This window comes from Phaethon aethereus (assembly GCF_964289735.1).
Source record: "Phaethon aethereus genome assembly, chromosome: 2".
Taxonomy (NCBI): domain Eukaryota; kingdom Metazoa; phylum Chordata; class Aves; order Phaethontiformes; family Phaethontidae; genus Phaethon; species Phaethon aethereus.
This window is the reverse complement of record NC_138582.1, coordinates 28,854,114-28,874,306: the sequence shown is the minus strand read 5'-3', so window position 1 is coordinate 28,874,306 and position 20,193 is coordinate 28,854,114. Positions and strand designations below refer to the sequence as shown.

The window sequence follows — 20,193 nt, the reverse complement described above, 5'->3', positions numbered from 1 at the left end:
ATGGATGAAAAGCTGGACATGAGCTGGCAATGTGCGCTCGCAACCCAGAAGGACAATCATATCCTGGGCTGCATCCAAAGCAGCGTGGCCAGCAGGTCGAGGGAGGTGATTCTGCCCCTCTACTGTGCTCTGGTGGGACCTCACCTGGAGTTCTGCATCCAGCTCTGGAGCCCTCAGCACAGGAAAGACATGGACCTGTTGGAGAGGGTCCAGAGGAGGGCCACCAAAATGATCAGAGGGATGGAGCACCTCTCCTCTGAGGACAGGCTGAGAGAGTTGGGGTTGTTCATCTTGGAGAAGAGAAGGCTCCTGGGAGACCTTATTGCAGCCTTCCAGTACTTCAAGGGGGCTTCTAAGAAAGATGGGGACAGACTTTTTAGCAGGGCCTGTTGCGATAGGACAAGGGGTAATGGTTTTAAACTAAAGGAGGGTAGATTTAGACTAGATAGAATGAAGAAGTTTTTCCCAATGAAGATGGTGGAAATGTAACCAAGGTGGTAGGGAATTAAAATAAAACAGGGTTAGGAAATAGGTTTGTGAATTTGTAGCAAGTTGTAACTATAAGAACTTTATGCACCAGCAATGCTGCTCAGAAGTCCACCCAATCCTTTCCATCCTGATTTAAACATCAAAGATCTAATCAGTATGTAACATTGTAATTGTATAAGATCAGAATTAAGAGTTGTATGTCTCATTCTTTGATAGCAAAGAGAGAACAGTGTAACTAGTCTGAATGGTGTAGTATAACATAGTGAAGGCAATTTTTCTGTCTTGAAACAAAGACTTTGAAATGAATAACTGTGTTTGTGTTAATGGTCCGTGAAGGACCATTTGGTATTGCCAAGTTTAAATGAACTTAGAGGGAAAGGTAATTCCGGCAGGGGGAGATCGTGACCACCAACTCAGAGACCACCCACTCAAGAAACCCTCCGACCCAAAAGATCAAGGAAGTAAATTCTTAGAAAGTTATAGTGAGTATGCATAGTCATTTACATGTTAGGCGAAGAATTTTTAACCAATCATTGTATAGAGGATAATAAATACGTATTTGTGTACCTATAAAAGAATGTTTCTTAGACTGATTGAATGAACACGATTTGGGAGGAGCTATCCCCCGTGTTCCCGGTGCCGTGAATAAAGAATGCCTGCCTTTTAACACTATATTGGTGTTACGAGGTTTATTCCCGATTTCGGTGACAGAAACACTGGCACAGCTTGCCCAGAGAGGTGGTAGCCACCCCATCTCTGGGAGCATTCCAGGTCAGGTTGGACGAGGCTCTGAGCAACCTGATCTAGTTGAAGATGTCCCTGCTCATTGCAGGGGGGTTGGACTAGATGACCCTTGGATGTCCCTTCCAACCCAAACTACTCTATGATTCTATGACTAATAGAAGGGAAAAGATATTGGTTTTTCAACAGAAGTCTTTTTATTCTAAGATAGTAATTAGTCAATAAAGTTAAATATGTATTATTTTTGTTGTTGTTATAACAGTTAATAGAAACAAGCCCCTATACAGTCTGAAGAAGCTTTTCCTTATCTCCAATCACCCTCCTGGCTCTTGAGACAACCTCTGGATTTTTTTCTGCTTTTCTCTCTCTGAAAAGCGATACATTCCCATATTTGCATCAGAAAAATAAAATTTAAAAAGCCTTCATTATTATTGAAAAGCAAAAATAGCCTGAGGTGATTTTCCATGTCTTTTTGAAGCCATATTTAGGAAGTGAGATAAAAATTTCTCACCCTATGAAATGCCTTTTATTTCCTTTTGGAAAATCCTCTCTCTCCTCTCTCAGATTTTCTTTTGAAACATGGAAAGGGAGGTGGAAGAAGCAGGAACACCCACGCAGAGCAACCCGTGCCACACATTTTCATACAGGAAGGCGTTTTAAAGTAAAAATTTCTCTGTAACATTTGTTATGAAACATAATACCATCTACAATAATATATAATAATGTAATATATTAATGTGCATATATATTATAATGTATAACTTATTATTGTAATATGCAATGCACAATTGTAATGCCATCCACTGGTGGTGTGTGGTAAGGGAACAAGGCAAAACCCCCATTACGTGATGACCTCTTGGCACGAGTCTGAAGTGACACGATGGGGGAGTTTCAGAGCTGCTCTCCCCTTCGCCCCAGCATCCTCCTCCTCACCTGCCTTCACCCTGCAGAGCCCACTCCTGCCCCATCCCGCAATTCCCTGCTTGCTCCCCTCCAGTAACCCCAGCAGTCCCAGGACACCTCAGCCCTTGGTTTTTGGCCAGGCCACCTTGAGGGGTATATTATATTTAAGGACCTTAGTTTGCAGCCAGAGTGCTTCTGCAGAGCGCAGTTTATCGTGATGTCTGCATCAGCCACGTGAAAGTACCGTTACACCTCGTCACCTCGCCACACGGCTAAGGCTTCAAAGCACGTCCAGTCTGGGGGCTTCTGGTTCACGAAATGACCCCCTGAAGCCACCATATCGAAGGGGAAAGCAGCCAAAATGCTGAGAGAAGCAGAAAACTTGACCTGACAAAGACGGACTGCAAGAACCAAGTTTCTTCCGTGGAGAAAAAGCAAGTCTAGCCGGGAACACGCTTTAAAGATGCAACGAGGCGGCTGCAGAGCGGAAGGGCACGAACTCTTCCCCGTACCCTCAAGGGCGAGAAGAAGCAATAGAAGCTTCTTCTCCAGCCTCTTTTGGGGTGGTTTGCCAGCGACAGGCGAGGCGGGGCGTACGGCTCGGCACCCAGGCAAAAGCCGCCATCCCCGGGGCTGGGGGCTGGCCCGGGCGGCGGCGGCGGCGGGCGAATGGCGGCGGAGCTGGGAGCCGGGCTGCGCATCTTCCGCGATGTGAGTACGCGGCACCCTTGCGACGAACCCCTCCCTCCAGCAAGGGCAGCAACTGCAAGCGTTCGGGCTAGGGCGGGGGGGTGTCTTTTTTTTCTGCTTTGCCTTTTTTCCTTGTGTTTTTTTCTCCCCACAACCTTCCCTGCCACCCATCTATTTTTTTTCCTTTCTTCTTCTTCCTTTTTTTTTTTTTCTTTTTTTTCTACAGCCGTGATTTCCTCCCTGGAGTAAAAGGGGATGAAGCCCAGGGAGGCTGTGGGTCTTACTTTCCTTTCCCTTTCCCTTTCCCTTTCCCTTTCCCTTTCCCTTTCCCTTTCCCTTCCCCTTCCCCTTCCCCTTCCCCTTCCCCTTCCCCTTCCCCTTCCCCTTCCCCCTTCCCTTTCCCCTTCCCTTTCCCCTTCCCCTTCCCCTTCCCCTTTCCCCTTCCCCTTCCCCTTCTCTTTCCCTTCTCCCCTTCCCCTTTCCCTTCTCCCCTTCCCCTTTCCTTTTTTTCTTCCCCAATGTTTTTAACATTTAAAATGTTAATGAGGGGCTTGAGTTTGCTTCCAATGGCATGCATGTGTGAGGAGAGCAGGTTAGCAACTGGGTGTGGTTAGGTGAAAATGCTGTCACTTTTCAAAATACATAATTTGGATTATTATTATTTAATTTTTTTTCCTGGGCTTTTCACTGAAGAGTTTCTCACCCTGCAGAAGTTGTTTTCCCAAACTGTGCAGGGTCCCTCCCATCCCATTAGACCCTGATGGATTTGAGGTGCCCAGGGTTAATGTGCAGAGTGACCCTGAGCCCCTCAGCCCTTTGAGAGGGAGACCAGCGAGGTCCCCTCCTGTGCACCCAGCCATCCTGCCCCTCAGGGTGCTGTGCTACACCATCACCGAGGGTTCAGCATCTCACAAGACACAGCTGTAAGTTTTTTTGTCCAAGCTTGCCTGGTGCAGAGCATTTCTTTCGTCCAAGGCAAGTCCTGGGTAAAAGGAAAACTCCCACCCAAAGATCTTCAAAGTATCCTCTGTCCTTGATGAGAGCTACAAATCTTCAGACCAACTCTACTAGCAACTCTTCTCTACTTCACACCAACTCTTATACCAGGGTTAGCCCACAATATCAGCTGGAAATTTCATGTTCTGTAGTAAAGGACTCTTCATCTAGATGTTTTCTCTAATGTGCCCACATTAACTTCCCCAACCTTTTCCCCAATTTATTTCAAGCAGCCCCCAGTGAAAGCCACATCTGCTCATCTCCTAATTGCTCTAGGCTCCATGAGAAATCATTTAAATCAGACTCCTTGTTGACTTTTATTATTTCCATTCAAGTGTATAATGAAAAATGCAGCTTTTTGGTCTTATAAATACCTCTTGTAAGAGAAATAGGAGAATTACAGGCATACATCACAAAGACAGAAGAGAAACCCAGGTTGTCATGAAAGTGATGAAAGACATTCAAATGGAGACAACTCCCCAGGTTGACTCAGCACACTGATTAGGAAACTGCAGACGGTCAGAATATCTAGTAAACTGAAAACTTTTCATTTCACCCACTGTGAAAAATTTCATTCAATTCAAAATTATTTGTTTAATTTTCAGCAATTTCTTAAACCAGTGTCAGGTTCATATTTGGAGAAAAGCAGATGCCTTTCACAAAATTGGCAAAGAGGAAGGAGGGGGGCTGCTGTCGTACTTGTGCTCTTATATCCTGAGGAAAACCCTAAATTCAAACCTAGACTCTGCTGGCTTCAAAGCAGGGAATAGACCCTGGGGGCCCTTCCTCCTGTGGGAGCACACTCATGTCATAGATATTTGGGGGTGTGCAGCTCTCTGATTAGCCCTCAGTGAAGTACCTCCACCTGTATAAACACTTAACTGTACATTAGACCAGGCAGCAAGAGCCCGGCTGTAAGGCTGCAGAGAAAGGGCAGTCACTGAGGTCCTGGTCTCGCTGGGGAGTAGGCAGAGGAGAAAAACCAACAAGAGTTCCCCAAAAAATCCAGCCAAACCTGCCAGGAATCTAGGACTATATTTTATCTGTTAAGCATTGTAGAAAGAGATTTTTATTTTATTCTAATAATGCTTTTAACGATCTTTCCTTTGCTCTGCATTTAGTCTTTTAATTCTCATTAGGAGAATATTACCAGTTTAAGAGTAAAAATTTAAAAACCCTAAACAGCCCCATCCTCATACTGAAAATTGACTTGTAATATACAAATTATTTGGATATGTAGGGATGGAAGACGTCATCTTACTAAGTTTATTTCATACTTCATGTGCTGTAAACTTGGTCCAAGGCAAAGTTCATCTTTGAGACCATAAGTGAAGTCCTGGATGTGGGTCACAATTTTGTTGGTTCCCTGCCAACCCCTACAGAATACAGTCACGAAGACACTCCAACTGAGTTTGGTGCCTGGATCCTTGGGTTTCTCATTTGGTTTCATCTCTAGGAGGAGAGCAGTTACAGCACGTGCTGGAGAAGCTGCTTAAATACTACTAGCAGTTTATCAAACCAGAGAACATTTCCATTGCTGCCAGCTCTCAAAATTATGTATGCCCATTTTGAAACTCTTTCCTTTACTGATATTTATAGTAGCAAGAGAAACTATATTCAGAAGATTTGCTTTCTTCCCTTGTCTAAACTTGTTATAGCATGGGCTGGATGACTCCCCATTGCAACTCAGGCTTGAAGTAGAGATGGGGGCTACGTCCAGAAACGTAGCAGGGTCGTAACGGATGACAATTGCGCTTATCTGAAGTGTCACGTGGTGACAACTTCAAGTTTTGCTGTGGCTGGCGACTTGCCCATGCCACAGCAGAACTACCTCATCCGGAGAGCAGGGAGCAAAAAAAAAAAAAAGCTGGAGGAGACCCTCTCTGTGGCTTCCACTCCCTATCCCCGATCCCTTCTCCAAAGCGTGGACTGAAGCTGCGGTACCTGCGACGGGACTCCAGCGGGGCCAGGCGGGCACAGCCGTGCGTCACCGGTGGGGAGACAGGGCCGGTACACCCGCATGCAGCCCGGATGTGCTGGCGCTGTGCCCCCCCGCCGATGGCGGGGCTGAGCCTGGAAGGCTCTGCCCCCTCTCCCTGCGGGATGCACCCCCCCAGGGATCCTCTCCTCAGGCTTTGCATGAGGAGTTACAGGCGCTCGCCTACGCATTTGAATAGCTTCTCCAGCAGGGGCCATTTGCGGTGGGGAGAAGAGGCAGACCTGCGCGCCGTGAGGGTGGGCTGCGGCCACATACAGCTTTCGTGGCAGAAGTATTGCAGCGAAGGATCTCCGGCAGGTACACCCGCGCTGCCCTTGCCTCTCCGCCTTGCAAGCCTCTTCTGCTTTCCCTCTCTCCTTCCTTCTGTATCCGGTTTCTACTTGCTGTCAGAGCAAAACTCAAATTTGCTCGCACAGTTCTGATCTTGCTGCCTCCCACACCCAGTCTGATCCCTTCATGCCACCCGGCTCCTCTCCTCACTTATCTCTTTGCTTCCTCCACCCACACAAACCCCGAGTCTTTCTCATCATCTCAGATGCTCAGTGCATCCTCCCAGCTATCATCCTTGCTCTGCTTCTTTAAACCAGTGCTCTCAACCCCAAATCCAGTATCATGGTAGCCACATGGTATCAGGTTTTGTGCCTGAACATTATCCTCATAAGCCATGCACAAACTAGAAAGTAAAACTGGTTCTTATTATGGTCTTGGTTTTCTGTGTACACAGCACAGGAGGAGTTAAAGAAAGCAATACTCTGAGGGAAGGATGGAGACATACTCAGGGCTATTCCATTTTATTCAGCCTGGTGAAAATGTGATGCAAAGCTCAAACTATAAATGCATATTAAATATAGCATTGTGTGCTATTAAACCACAGGGGAAAAAAAGTGATCCTCTTCTCTCTCTCTCTCTTTTTATTTAGATATTAAGAAGAGCAGACAAGAATGGTAAGACCAGTCACATGTCTTTCTCCCTCTCTTTGGAAAAAAAGAAAATCCATCATTGATTCAGCATTTGAAGTTATGCTTTAAACATCCTAACAGGAAAAACAGCCATCCCTCATGTCATTTTATATTTTCTACAGGGTCAATGCAATGTGTTTTGTTGTGCACTGCTCCTCCCTATGGGTTCTTTAAGGACAGATCTTGTACTTTCACAATTTGGCAGTTTGGGTGCATGTGGGTGTTTTCTCAGTGGTATTATATTCACAAGAAGGCTTGAAATACTTGTTAGTAGGTCCATCTTATTACTTTTTAAAAACACCCACGGCAATATCGAGCAATCAGACTTGTTTCCTACATTTTGCAGTTATGTATTTGTTCTGCACATCAGTAGGCAGAGTAAAGCCTTGAATTCAACTCTCATATTTATAACACAGAAGTTATAACTTTTAATTATGTTCTTAATCAAAAGCTTTTCCCTCATGCTAGTGACTGATTTTCCTTCCACATATATTTTTTCCCTTCTTTAAATACAGTAAGTTGGAGCATAGTACTGTAAGGCTTCACAAATGCTCCCATTTTGGCCTAAACAGACGAAGGGCCTTGCTGTAAGGGCCACAAGTGTAGCCACTGGATTTTTTTGCTGATATACATAGTCACGGTCTTGAACATGACTTTAATTTCTTTTCCCACCTCAGAATTGCTGCACAATTTTGGACAAGTTGCATTGTTGTTTTTGTGCCACATACCGCAGCAAAGAAATGAAGCCTCTACTACTTCCCTGTGTCACACAGAGTGTGAGATTTGGTACGTTTGAGGCTATGAAGAGCTTCTATAGCCCTGCAGTTACCATAATAGTATTTATACTTAACTCAGATAACCAGAGTTAGGTCTTACAGGACAGGAAGGAAACACAAGCTCGCAATTATTTGGCACTGTAATACAAAGTATGGGAAGAAGGGAGATGTGACTTTTGCAGAAGCAAGGACAGACTTCGGTCTTTTCCTGAAAGCATTGAACAATGTCAGACCCACAGCTCAGACAGGTTTAACCCTGACAAGCAATTCCCTCTCAATCCTCAGGAAACAGGAGCAGCTTCGATAAGATGCACTCTCAGGTATCTGAGGACAAATGGGTACCATTGAGAAAATCAGAGAGAATAACTTTCAAGGAAGATCTATTGGACAGTAAGGGGCTACCATAAGGTTTGATGATATAGCTGAGCCTGTTGAATAAACACTTATTGCTGCTGAGAGGGCAATCCCACCCAACAGCCCACCTCTGGCTGCATATTCCCGTCCCAGCTCCTGTGCAACAGCTGGCACTTCCCACTGAAACGGATGCAGGCTCCTTCAGAGAGCTCAGGGATCACAAAACCCATCACTGTGAGGGCTTTTTTTTAGTGGAGTTTTTTTATGTCCCTCAGTCAGCTTGCCAGTGGCTTAGAAGGGCAGTGATGGCACGGACTGAATCCCACGGTGAAGGCTGGGATGGGGAGGAGAAGGACCTTCCCCTTCATCCGTGCTTTTCCAGCTTAGCTATGTGCCAACTACAGCCAAGTTCTGCTGGCATCCCCCGCAGACCTCCTCGTGGTGTTTGGAATAGACATTTATGTCTCTACCCTGAAGACTGATGAGAGTCAGAGTGCATGGTGCAGAGCAGCAGCCATCACCCCCCTGGAGTCAAAAAGAGCCCCTGCAGCTTCATGTCCCTGCCCTGGACTTTGAGGTCATGGTCTGTCCCAGCCCTGGCAGATCCACAGCACTTCAGTGGTCAGGAAGACTTGCAGTCCTCACTGGGGTTACCCCACAGTTTATTATTGATACTTTGCTATTAAAATAGGGGAAACTTGCTTGTTCCAGAACAATATGAAGCCACATTGGCCCTAGAAACTTTGGTCACTGGAGTTCATACCTATATATGGATCCTTTACAACATATTATTGGGAAAAAAGTGGCTAATTTCAGCCACTTTAGTTCTGTTAATTTAAGTCCATGAGCTTGAAATGGTTCCAGGTTTTATGTGCTTAATTGTGTTTTGTCAAACATCAATTGCCCGTGGGACTTCTACTTTGCTAATCTAGCACTGCACAGGCTCACGCCACATTAATAGGGAGAAGATTTGTTTTAAGGCTGGGACATTAAGTACCGTCTCAGGTTATTGGATATGTGAACACTCATCTAGCATGTTTACACTGTTGTCAACACAGATTATTAGCTTTTTTTAATGACTAAGATTGTTACACTTTCAGTGTCACCTTTCTGTGCTACGGGAAACCAAGTATTGTCTTACAGTAACAAATACTATGTTACTGTCCGTGACACTCTTCTGTTAAGCCACATACTTTCATAGAACGCTCTCAGAGCTGCCATATTCATTCTCTGTGAGATTAAAATGCTCCCAAAAATTTATCATCAAAAACCTTACTGGATACTTGGCTTGACAGCAAGAAAAAAATACATCCAAAAAAGTGGATCAAGCTGATAAGTAGGTGTATTGTAGGAGATAGCAGTCTTACTATGAATTTAGGGTCTGTAAGGCTTCAGGTTAGTCTTCCACAATAAGGGAAGACAACTGTTCTTGCAAAGACAATATAAAATAAGAGATCAAAAGAGCCAAGAAATCCTGCTGAATTGCTGTTACTCAAAAATACTACAATGATTTATGACAGCTGGGTTTAATTGAGAAACTCCTTTATCAAGCAGTTGTTCCCCTATTTGAAAGAAGCTGTGCAAATGTTTTCTCTTTTGGGGTGGTGGTTTCTTTCTTTGCTAACCCAGGTATGTGTATCATTCTGTTATCCTCCCGTTTCCAGAAATATGAGCTATGCACAGCTTCCACAAGAGGATCAGCTTCATAAAGCTCTATCTACAGTTCTTATTTCACGGCTGAGCAGCTCCGCTCTGTATGGAGCAGATCCATGCTCCTCCCTTAACTGAAAAGGTCATGTGATTTTCTTAGTGGGAGAACAAAGCATAGGGAAGGAATATCACATTTCTAAGAAATGTATGGTTCATAACATTGACAAAAACAACAGAAAACCCTGAGGGGAAAAAAAGCAATTTCATAAAGGTGAGATGCTGCACAACAACTTTTTTGGAAAGAAGAAATTTCAGGTTTGCATGTCAAAATGAAATTTTGGTCAGGTTTACTTTACAAAATACCATGCATTCAAAGGAAAGCATGTGGATTTCACATGGAAAAAAAACAGTTAAAAGGAAAGTTCTTAATTTATTTCATTCCTTTTGCTATTTAAAACAGAATCAAACTCAATAAATTCCTCTCATAAAGTAAAATCTTGTCCCTAGCCTGCAAGGGAGAGAATAAAGAAATAGGGAAACTGGGACTGCCAAATGCAGTCTTTCCTAATTAAGAAAATTTTTTACCTCATTCATCTCACAGGCAACAGCGGTTGCCCCGCACACGTGTGACTGCAGCACCTGTAAGTGCTTGTCTGCCTGAGGTGTTTCTCTTATCTTCTGCTATGCTAAGAGGGATGTGGGGCAGTGAGCCTTGCAGTGATTTGCAATCAGATGAAACAATATCAATTGTTGGTAAAGGTCACCCTGGGGCCTCTCCTGACCATGCAGCTTTGACATGTGCCCTGTTAATATAGACTCGTGCTGTTACTTCCTCCTGTTAACACAGGAATAGAAATTCAAATACAGACTATGTTGCAGAAATCCAATCATAGTCTGACTGACAAAATGGAGAAGAAAAAAAGTAATAATCTACTGAGAATGCAACTCTCGATCTTGCAAGAGTAGCCGTTGTCTTTCAGCTGAGGGAAGATGCTTCGACTCTGATGGTTCAACACTGACCGGAGAGAAGGAGTACCACAAAATAACTGGAGAGCAGTGCCCTGCCTTTGCCCACATCATGGTGGGGGTCATTTATCTTCCCTTCCACCCTCCTGTGGGAGAAGAGGGCTGCTCTTCCCTTTCTACTTTATCATCTCCAGCTTTTTCTTGAGGGGAGCCTGGCTGCTTCAGGTCTATTCTCTTATGAAGGTGGAAGTGCATGACTCTGAGCCCAGTGGCATGCTTGCCTGGCTGTGGGCTGCTAGAATATGTGCCAGGACAATAACCACCCTTTAAGGCATGAGCTTCCTCTCTTGCTGTGGGACATGGCATGCCTGGCATTTAAAAGTCCCCTTATAGCACTTTTCAGTATGGAAATAGCTATTCAGTTAAACCTGGAGGGAGGAGAGAGAGAGACCCTCAGCCACGTCCTCCAGAAGGAGGACCTAGGACCTCTCAGATGTCTCTCTCCCCTCTACGAGTTTAGAACTGGTATTTGATTATGACCTTGGGCTTCTGCCCCCAAACCCTTGGATCAACCTCCAAGCAGGAGTTTACTAAAAACGACAGCTCTAATATGACAGGTTTGGAAAAGAGGGTCCGTATATAGATGCTGCCATTCATTTGTAAATACAAGTCAGTTGTTATGAAAAAGCACTGAGTATAAGCTACATGTCAAACATCCTTAAAGATCTTAAGAGGAAGATATTTGAAAACACCGTAGGCAGTATCTGCTATAGAATCAGAGACTTTCCAAAGGGAAAAAGAAAAAAGCCTTCACTGTAAGAAGCACAGTAAACAGTATGCTGCAGGTAGTCAGCACTGACTGCAAGCAAATGAGGGAAAATAAAAAAATTGACTAAACAAAGCAAGACTAAAGCTCCAGAGATGGCCAAACCTGAATATCAAACACCCAGAACAGACAAGCAACAAAAAATTATTAATGCCAGAGCCAGCGCAGTTATGTTTGGTTTCATTTTTTCTCTGACGTTTCAAACAAGCACTCACTGAAAGCTTTTTTTTCCTCCACAAGTGTGATTTTTGTAATTTCATTGAATTAGAATCTGTAAAATGAAAAATACAGTCAGATGAGACTAATCTCATTCTGCCACATGTCTTCATTCAGCACCCCCTGATGTCCATGATACAGAGCAGGGACATCACACTTCTTTTAAATGTAGAATTCTGAAACCGTATAGCATGATAATACTAACAGTATCCTCTCACCTGCCTGTAGCATAAGAAATTATATACAAAAAGTCCCCCGTGCCCTCTGTAAAACACACAGCACTCCAGCAGTAGCAAAACTGTTGCTGACTGCAGTGGCCTGGGGATGGCAGAGCAGCTCTAAAACCATGCAAACTGCAGGTCATAAATAAAGGACTCTCTAAAGTAAGGCAACAGAGTGCAGCAGTAGCATCCTGTATCTTCCACTGGTGTCAGTGACCAAAGGGACTAATTCACAGAGCATACACATTTGAGTGACCTGATAAGATTTCCACGGAATAACCAAAAAGCCACCAAGCTGCACCTGTACGATGATCAAGAGGAAATCTCACAACGCTCCCTCTAGAGTAAGTTTTGCAGAGATCAAAATAGATGTTTTCATATTTGTTATTTATTGACAGTGCCATTGCAGGACAAACATGGGCTTTGCAGGGGAGTATTCTACCAGCTACATCTGCTCATGTGTCTCCAGGTGAGATCTGGCAAGGTGATAGCTGCCTCACTACAGTCCTCAGATGGTGACTTCTCAGTGGCTTTAGCTTGTAGCCCAGAGTGCTGATTTAAGCCATCCCAGAGGACTGAATGAACATGCTTGGGAGAGGCAGGGGAAGAACCTCAGGAAGGTGATCTCTTGAATCACCCTAATGTGAACCATCAGAGTTGTCCTGGAGGCTCTCTGAAGATCATCGCTTATGGGATTAAACATTTTTTCAAGAAAAGTTTTAGAGTTACACAAAAGCAAGACATGCCAAGTCCCTGATTTCAGCATTTTTTCCTCAACCAGTATCCCCTGTTCTGGGTCCACAACATCTTGGCACCACATGAGGTCTTCAGGTAGCCCACAGACCAGCAGTGCTGTGTGGTGGCAGCTGCAGCAGTGCGTGGGCTCTCCCCTCCATACACACGGACTGGCCAGGTATGCCACAGCGTGACAGGGTGACCCAGCTCCCGTGTGCCCTTCCTTCAGAAAAACAGCTGTGTGCAGGAGTCCCTTGGGGAAGCACTGTGCACCATGATACACAGAAGGGCCAGGTCTTAACATCACAGTGGCCACATTTGAGCTATACATTTACTGGATGACTTTATAGAATATATATTCTGAATGGGAGCCAGAGCACAGAAATTCTCTGAACTACAGCATTGATGATTTGAGTTCCAAAATTATTAAATCAGCACTGGTGAAATGGATTTGTAAGGCAAAATCCTTGTAGCACAGCCTCCAGCGACCCTCACCGCGGTGCTTTTTGCTTCCTGACCATCTGGATCCACTGCAGACACCACCCTTGCTCCTGTTTCAGAGCCCAGGCTCTGCCTGGGGTGGGATTCCCCATCCCACCTCTCTAGGTCCTTCAGGTGCTGCAGGGCTGGACTCTGCGTTCCAGATTCCAAACGTTATTTCTATGAAGACAAAACGCCTACTTTTAAACCTAAACCCTCTGCCTGTTAGCCTAGTCCCCTTGGCACTGCTTGGTTACACGTGCTAAGTTTTTCAGCATAACAGCTGGAATAATGGCTTAAAATAATTATTTCTAGTTCAATGCTCGCTACAGATCAGAGTCAATGAAAACTTGGTGCATTTGCCCAAAATTTTTAAAATTTCTGTCTCTGTCTATGCTTCTTCTAATGCAACTCCTTATGCCTGGGACCTAGTGGATATTATCAGAATACTCTTTGGCACACTGAAATTTATTATTCTGGCAGCTCTTCCTTGTTCTGATTCCAGCCTATATGATGAATGCCAATAGATCTTTTTTTTTTTTCAACTTTTTGCATCTGGTTCAATCCATCCATGCCTGTTGTCATGTGTCCCACTGTCCCCCCTCATTTTCTCTGTGTATAGGGCAATATCATTTAGCATTCTGGTGCTCTGAACCAAACCTTTTACAGCAGGTATAGATTATCAGTTCCTTCCAAAAAGGCAAGTCACACAGCAGGTCCCTGGGAGCGGGTGAGCTGGGAGGAAGACCCACGTTTACGCTGCCTTCCCACTGTGTTTGCTTCAACCGTGCAGGGGACTGGGGCCTGAGTGAGGTACTTTAAGGCTTTAAGTTCTTCAAAGGCAGACGGATTTCAAAAAGCCGTAAAGAGCTGTCACAACTCCCACAAGGGATTTAGGAAGTCAGCTCCCATTGAGAACTATGAGGGCCTGGGTGGGGCTGGAGATTTCCCCTTGCCTTTCCCCTGGCAGAAGTACTGGGGACAGTTCTGTTTCATGTCTTTATCAACCATCTGGACAAGGGGATTGAGTGTTCCCAGTTTTGCAGACAACATCAAGTTGGGCAGGAGTGTTGATCTGCTTGAGGGTAGGAAGGCTCTGCAGAGGAATCTGGACAAGCTGGATCAATGGGTCAAGGCCAACCATGTGAGTTTCAACAAGGCCAAGTGCCTTGTTGAGTCCTGCATTTGGGTCACAACAACCCCATGCAATGCTACAGGCTTGGGGAAAAGTGGCTGGAAAGCTGCCCAGCAGAAAAGGACCTGGGGGTGCTGGTTGACATCCGGCTGAACATGAGCCAGCAGTGTGCCCAGGTGGCCAAGAAGGCAAATAGCATCCTGGCTTGTATCAGTGTAGTGGGTTGACCCTGGCTGGATGCCAGGTGCCCACAAAAGCTGCTCTATCACTGCCCCGCTCAGCTAGACAGGGGAGAGAAAATATAACGAAAGGCTTGTTGGTTGAGATAAGGACAGGGAGAGATCACTCACCAATTACCATGACAGGCAAAACAGACTTGGCTTGGGGACATTAATTTAATCTATTGCCAGTCAAATCAGAGTAGGGTAATGAGAACTATAGCTCTCTACAACTACCTGAAAGAAGTTGTAGCGAGGTGGGTGTTGGTCTCTTCTCCCAAGTAACAAGTGATAGGACAAGAGGAAACGGCCTCAAGTTGCAAGGGGGGGGGTGGGGGGGTGGTGATGTGGGGTTAGATTGGATATTAGGAAAAAATTCTTCACAGAAAGGGTTGTCAAGCACTGGAACAGACTGCCCAGGGAAGCGGTTGAGTCACCATCCCTGGAGGTATTTAAAAGATGTGTAGATGTGGTGCTTAGGGACATTGTTTAGTGGTAGATTTGGCAGTGTTAGGTTAATGGTTGGACTCGATGATCTTAAAGGTCCTTTCCAACCTAGATAATTCTGAGTCTATGATTATAAGTGACTGCTTCATTTTGAGCACTGTCATTTCCTAGTCCCTGTTGTAATTTTCTGGGGAATAAATACTTTCTGCCACTGAGTATTTTTCTATTTATTGGTTTCATTTGTTGTTTTCTCATGTCCCTTTGCTAACTTTTGCCCTACAGGGGCAGAGGACTGTGCTTATAGAACCTCAGACCCTAAATAATCCAACTGCCCTTGCAGTGTGCACACTGCCAGCCTGGAGGCAGGCTACGAACCGTCTGGTTGGGCTGGGACAGTGCTGTGGACTCTGCTTTCCAAATCCCATCCCGCCAAGGTGAATCCCAGGATGATCTTTATCCCAGTGGGGTTTTTCCCTCCAATTGCCCTAAGTTCTTCTATGTGGCTCCTCCAATTACCATAAGCCCTAGGGTTGCCATTCAGTCATATGATCTCTGTCTGATGTGGCTCCAGCTATGGAAACACTGCTTTGGCAATCCCCTGTGGAGCCCACAGGCATGTTTAACTGCTAGGAGAGGCTCACAGTCCTAACAAGAAGCCCAAAATAGGTGGCAGTGGAAACTGTTTTGTTGCCCTCTGACATTTGCTGGCATCTCTGTGAGACCTCCTGCTCCTCTATGTCACTGTGCCTTCCTTCACTGGCTGCAGACTCACCATTTGCCATCAACTTTGGGCACAGAGACTCCAAATATATACATGCCCTTGTTCATTATTTGCTTGATAGCTTTTCCCTCACTGAAGTCATCTTTCAACTCCAAAAGAGAGCATGTATGTGGCTTTCCTTCATCAGATGTGCTGTTACATGTCTATTAAAGTCGTACGGTATCCAAAATGTCTCCTGGAGACTACTAATGTTTCTGGAGCGGACTGGCTGGGACATATCACTTGGGCCTATTTTATGCATAAAACAATATTCAACAAAGAGGTGAATTTTACTGAAATAAATGTAAGAATGCAATTGTAACCCAAGTGAAAGCTCTAAAACACCATGTAAATATATTTCTAAACTTGCAAGTGCTACATAGGGAGATTCATTTTATTGTTTATATTTTTCTCTGTCAGTCAGGAGTGTTTTGGCTCCAAGGAGGACGGGCAACTGTGCCTGTTTTTGAAGAAACCCTGCTTTTGAAAGACATCAGAGAAGATACGCAAAAGCAAGCAAGTCTTGCAAAACAGCTTCTTCGAGATAATTTTGCCAAGGCAAACACTGCTGAAGGTTGATTTGTCTGAGGGATACACGACTTCAGAGAAGTTTGTCATTCATGAATCATCCATCCCCTGTTGCTTTGCCAATGGCAAGGATCAAGGCATCTATAATAGAGGTTTCCACTCAGCTGAAGTACTTAAACCAGACAGTATTTATCTGGGTGCTCCAAGGGCACCAAGGTGTGCCCCAGGAAGGTGGTACTGAGGATATGTAACCCAGCCTTTAAAATAAAAGCCATTCTTGACACTTGAAAAAAAACCCAACAACTGGCTAGGCAAACATGTCTTCAATTAAACAAGGAGCACTTGTTAGGGGTTGAGTCTAAGCTTCATTTGAGCACTGCAGCGGTGGCCTGGGCCCCTAACGGCTGAGTCCCCAGCTGCACTAGCAAAACAGTCACACTCATACAAAATCAGAAAAATGTCCTGGAGTTTTTTTCATAGTTACTTCATAGAGTAACTCTGTGAAGTCTGTAAGTAACCGAATAGGTTCAAACCTCCTTGGATTTTGCCAGCAACAAGCTCAGTTGATGTGTCAGCCAATGTCAATAACATTCCAAATGTTATTGATAATAAATAGCAATGAAGCAAAAGGCAGTGTCTGCTCTTGGCTGATAAAATTTAAAGAAAAGAACTAAAGTGCCCAATCTGGCTGTTGGCAGATCATTGATTTTCTGGATTGATACAAAGCCAAAGATCCTGAAGAACAGAGATAAACAGACAGATGTTTCAGGCTTTGTGTCATACCCAGACTCTTCTATGAGTAAACTCATAATATGTTTATCTCAGGAAAGTTGCCAAAAAGCACTAATTTATTGAGTATGTGTATAACTTGCAAGTAAATCACCCTTCCCAGCAAAGGCTAAAGCTGCAGAGGAGGTTTGATTAAACAATTGATTGTATCTGTATGAGCCAAAGGAAGCATAGCTGTGAAAAGAAGCTTGTTTCAACATGCTCAATATTTGATACTCTTTCTCTGTAACCAGTGCCAAATGGCAGATGTATTTAGAGTCTCAATTAGGTAATCATGGCAGTTCTGTCAAAGAAAGTCACCTGCATTCAACACAGTATTGTGCCATCTTGGTCTTGTAGATCTTGACATTTTATTTTGATTGTAATGGTGATTATCTCCAGCTACAATCTGTCTTTTCATATTAAACATTTCAAAATGTTTTTGTTGAAGCAGACATTTAATTTGTACAATTTTGAAACCTCTTGAAGATTACATATTTGAAGCCATATATTCAAGTCAAGGAAATGATGAAATAATAGCAAGTAAATGAGTGAGGAAACTCCTCAACTCTATTTTTCAAATCTGCATGCTGTAGTACAGCATGTAGTTACAGGATTCGGATACTGCCTTTATAATAGATTGTTCACAACTACAAAATTGGGCCATAATATGTTGTAGATTAGTCTGGTGCTTAGGACATCTTAGTCTTACGCTCTACAGTTGTTTAGTGCCCTATGAGTGTTTCAGTATGTTACTGAAGGAAGAGAAAGAGACATGTGAACTTAAATTTAGTGTTACCCAAAACTGAGTTATGAGGTGTTAGGCTTTGAAAATATTCTTTATGCATCATGCAAAGGCTCAATCAGTTTAGAAAAATTATTACTTAACCACCGTTTAACCATTCAGACTTCTTCTAAATAAAAGCAAAAGATGGAACTTCTCTCTTTGGCTTTTGTTTGCTGATCATCAGTCTTGCATTTAAAACTCACTACACTAGTCAAGGAGGAACTGCCTTATAGTTGCCTTATATCCTGACCCAAGAACTCTTTCTGAAGTCATGCCTATACAGCAAAGAAAAGAGGGCAGTTAGCCTAAGACTGCCACGTCTGTCACTGCAGCCACAGCCACCCTGTGGGTGGGACAGGCTTTCCAAATTGAGTCACAGATTATCCATTTCTGACATCACTAATAAAAAAAAAAAAAAAAGAAAAAGCATGGAAAATCTGCAGCATAGCAACTTGTCGTGGTTTAGCCCCAGCCGGCAACTAAGCACCACACAGCTGCTCACTCAACCCAAATCCAGAACACAGCCTCACACTAGCTTCTGTGAAGAAATCCAGCTCTGTCCTAGCTGAAACCAGGACACAACTTCTCTGGGATTATCAGACATGCTTAAGTGAGGTGAAATACAAGTACAATCCCTTCTTCAATGAAATGCTGTAGTAGTTATTGGAATACCCTTTAGAAAGCGTTTGTGGTTGTGCAGAGTTTGATCTGACCAAAGGAGGGTAGAGCCTCACAGAAGTGGTGACATTCTGAAAATACCAGCTGAATTAATCTACTTAACACATCTCATCTCAAGGATTTTGTCTCATGTAGTCAAGGGCTTACTATAATTAAAGCTAACTTAAGAAACAGATGAAACAGACTTCACTAAATAATATAGTAGAGAGTATAATAAGGACTTTCTCCTCTTCAATTAATGTACATTCCATTACTGTTCTTCTAAATGTTATCGTATGGTCCTTCCCTTCCCTCTGAGTCCCATTAGTGCTGCAGACATTTCCTAACTACGTGAACATGTTATTGATGATGATCAGGACCCATGTGGTGATGATTGTCTAAGCAGTTACTTAGAAAATAAAGACAATTTCTTCATAGTTGGGCTTCACTGTATATTAAATGGCCAGTTCAAACTCCATCTGAAAATCCACCATTTTGACTGACCTCTGATATATGTCCAAACCAGTTTTATCATTCCTATATTTTGGTGTAATCTCCAGATGAATTACATGCTGGCAAATAGAAACTTGTTATTTTCTATGCTCACCAAGAAAATGATCTGAAATTCTTTCTAGTGGAAGAGGACACAAAGCTGGCTCCCTATTCCATGAAATCAAACTTCTTAAAAGTTTATTTTGTTATGTACACACCAAGGACAGAGCTTTTTGAGAAAGATGTATTTTATAAAGAAAGAGAGAATCAAAATGCTGCAAACCAGTGCAGTGTATTGATTAGTGTCCTTTGCTAGAGAGGAGAGCCAGGGTCAGGTCCCTGCTGCTATTCCATTGTGCACTTGAGTCTCGGTCTCCCATGTGGGAGGCAGGCAGCAGAGGAAAGAAAGAGGAGGAATAGAAAAGGGAAAGAGATAGCTCTAGATAGCTGAAGAAATATTTAGTGAACTAACATGTCCCTTCAACAAATGTTTTCTTTTGCATTTCCCTGGACTTTTTCTGTCCCAGTCAGTCTCAGGAGGTCACTGAACTTCCATGAAGAGGTGAGGACACAGGCAGGGAGCAAGTAGGGGAAACATGGGGTAGGACAGGGAGAAGCCACGGTAAATGGGATCGGGGCAAAGACAGGACTGTATGGATGTGTTTATCAGTAGAGACTTACCAAAATCAAACTTTCTTTGCTTGAACGATAAGGAGGAGGAAGAATAGCAGAGTTACCAGGCAAACTGAGAACTCTGATACAACAGACGATGCATTTAGCATCATGTTCTTTATGTGTCTTGAACAATTATGTAACGTTTCTATATTTAATCTGAAGAGCTAGAGGTTTTTAATAGTTTCCTCTTATACTGCATGAAGTAAACAAGAAAAACTATAAATGAAACTAAAGGCACTTTCCATGTCTTCATTGTTTCAGATGATGGAAAACTGTCCTTCGATGAATTCAAAGCTTACTTTGCTGATGGAGTTCTGAGTGGAGAAGAACTGCATGAACTTTTTCACACTATTGACACACGCAATACTGAGTAAGTGACCCCTTCTTACAATTACAGTGCCACACTCTGTACCTGAGAACGGAAATAAGACACGAGGCTGATTTTAGAAAACAAGTCTAAGAAGAAAGCTGCTTAAGGGAAGCTAGGCTGTGTCTTATGGCTCTAAACTGTACACGTGAAGTGTTTCTAAACCTTGTAGAAATACCTGCATATTCCAATAAATGTGACTTGGGTACTAAGAACACAGAGTGGAAACTGGATACCTTCTGTGTTCCCCACCCATGATAGTAAGGAAAAGAGGCTGTGGCCTCCTTCAGGCTTAAATATGAGTTCCTCAATTCTTGATCCCACTTTGCTGATTCATTACATGGGATGAATACTTGGA

The 20,193-nt window shown here is 43.7% G+C and overlaps 1 protein-coding gene across 1 annotated transcript in view; it reads left to right on the top strand.

The window, feature by feature from the left end:
• Window positions 1–2,428: 2,428 nt before the first annotated feature.
• Window positions 2,429–20,193, top strand: part of NECAB1 (N-terminal EF-hand calcium binding protein 1) — a gene marked incomplete at its 3' end in the record, with an annotated part of 89,088 nt that continues 71,323 nt past the window's right edge. The window contains exons 1-3 of the mRNA XM_082015077.1: window positions 2,429–2,844; window positions 6,738–6,762; window positions 19,730–19,838. Of these exons, the coding sequence (XP_081871203.1) occupies window positions 2,803–2,844; window positions 6,738–6,762; window positions 19,730–19,838 (176 nt within the window). The 5' untranslated portion in view covers window positions 2,429–2,802. The remainder of the gene's footprint in view (window positions 2,845–6,737; window positions 6,763–19,729; window positions 19,839–20,193) is intronic.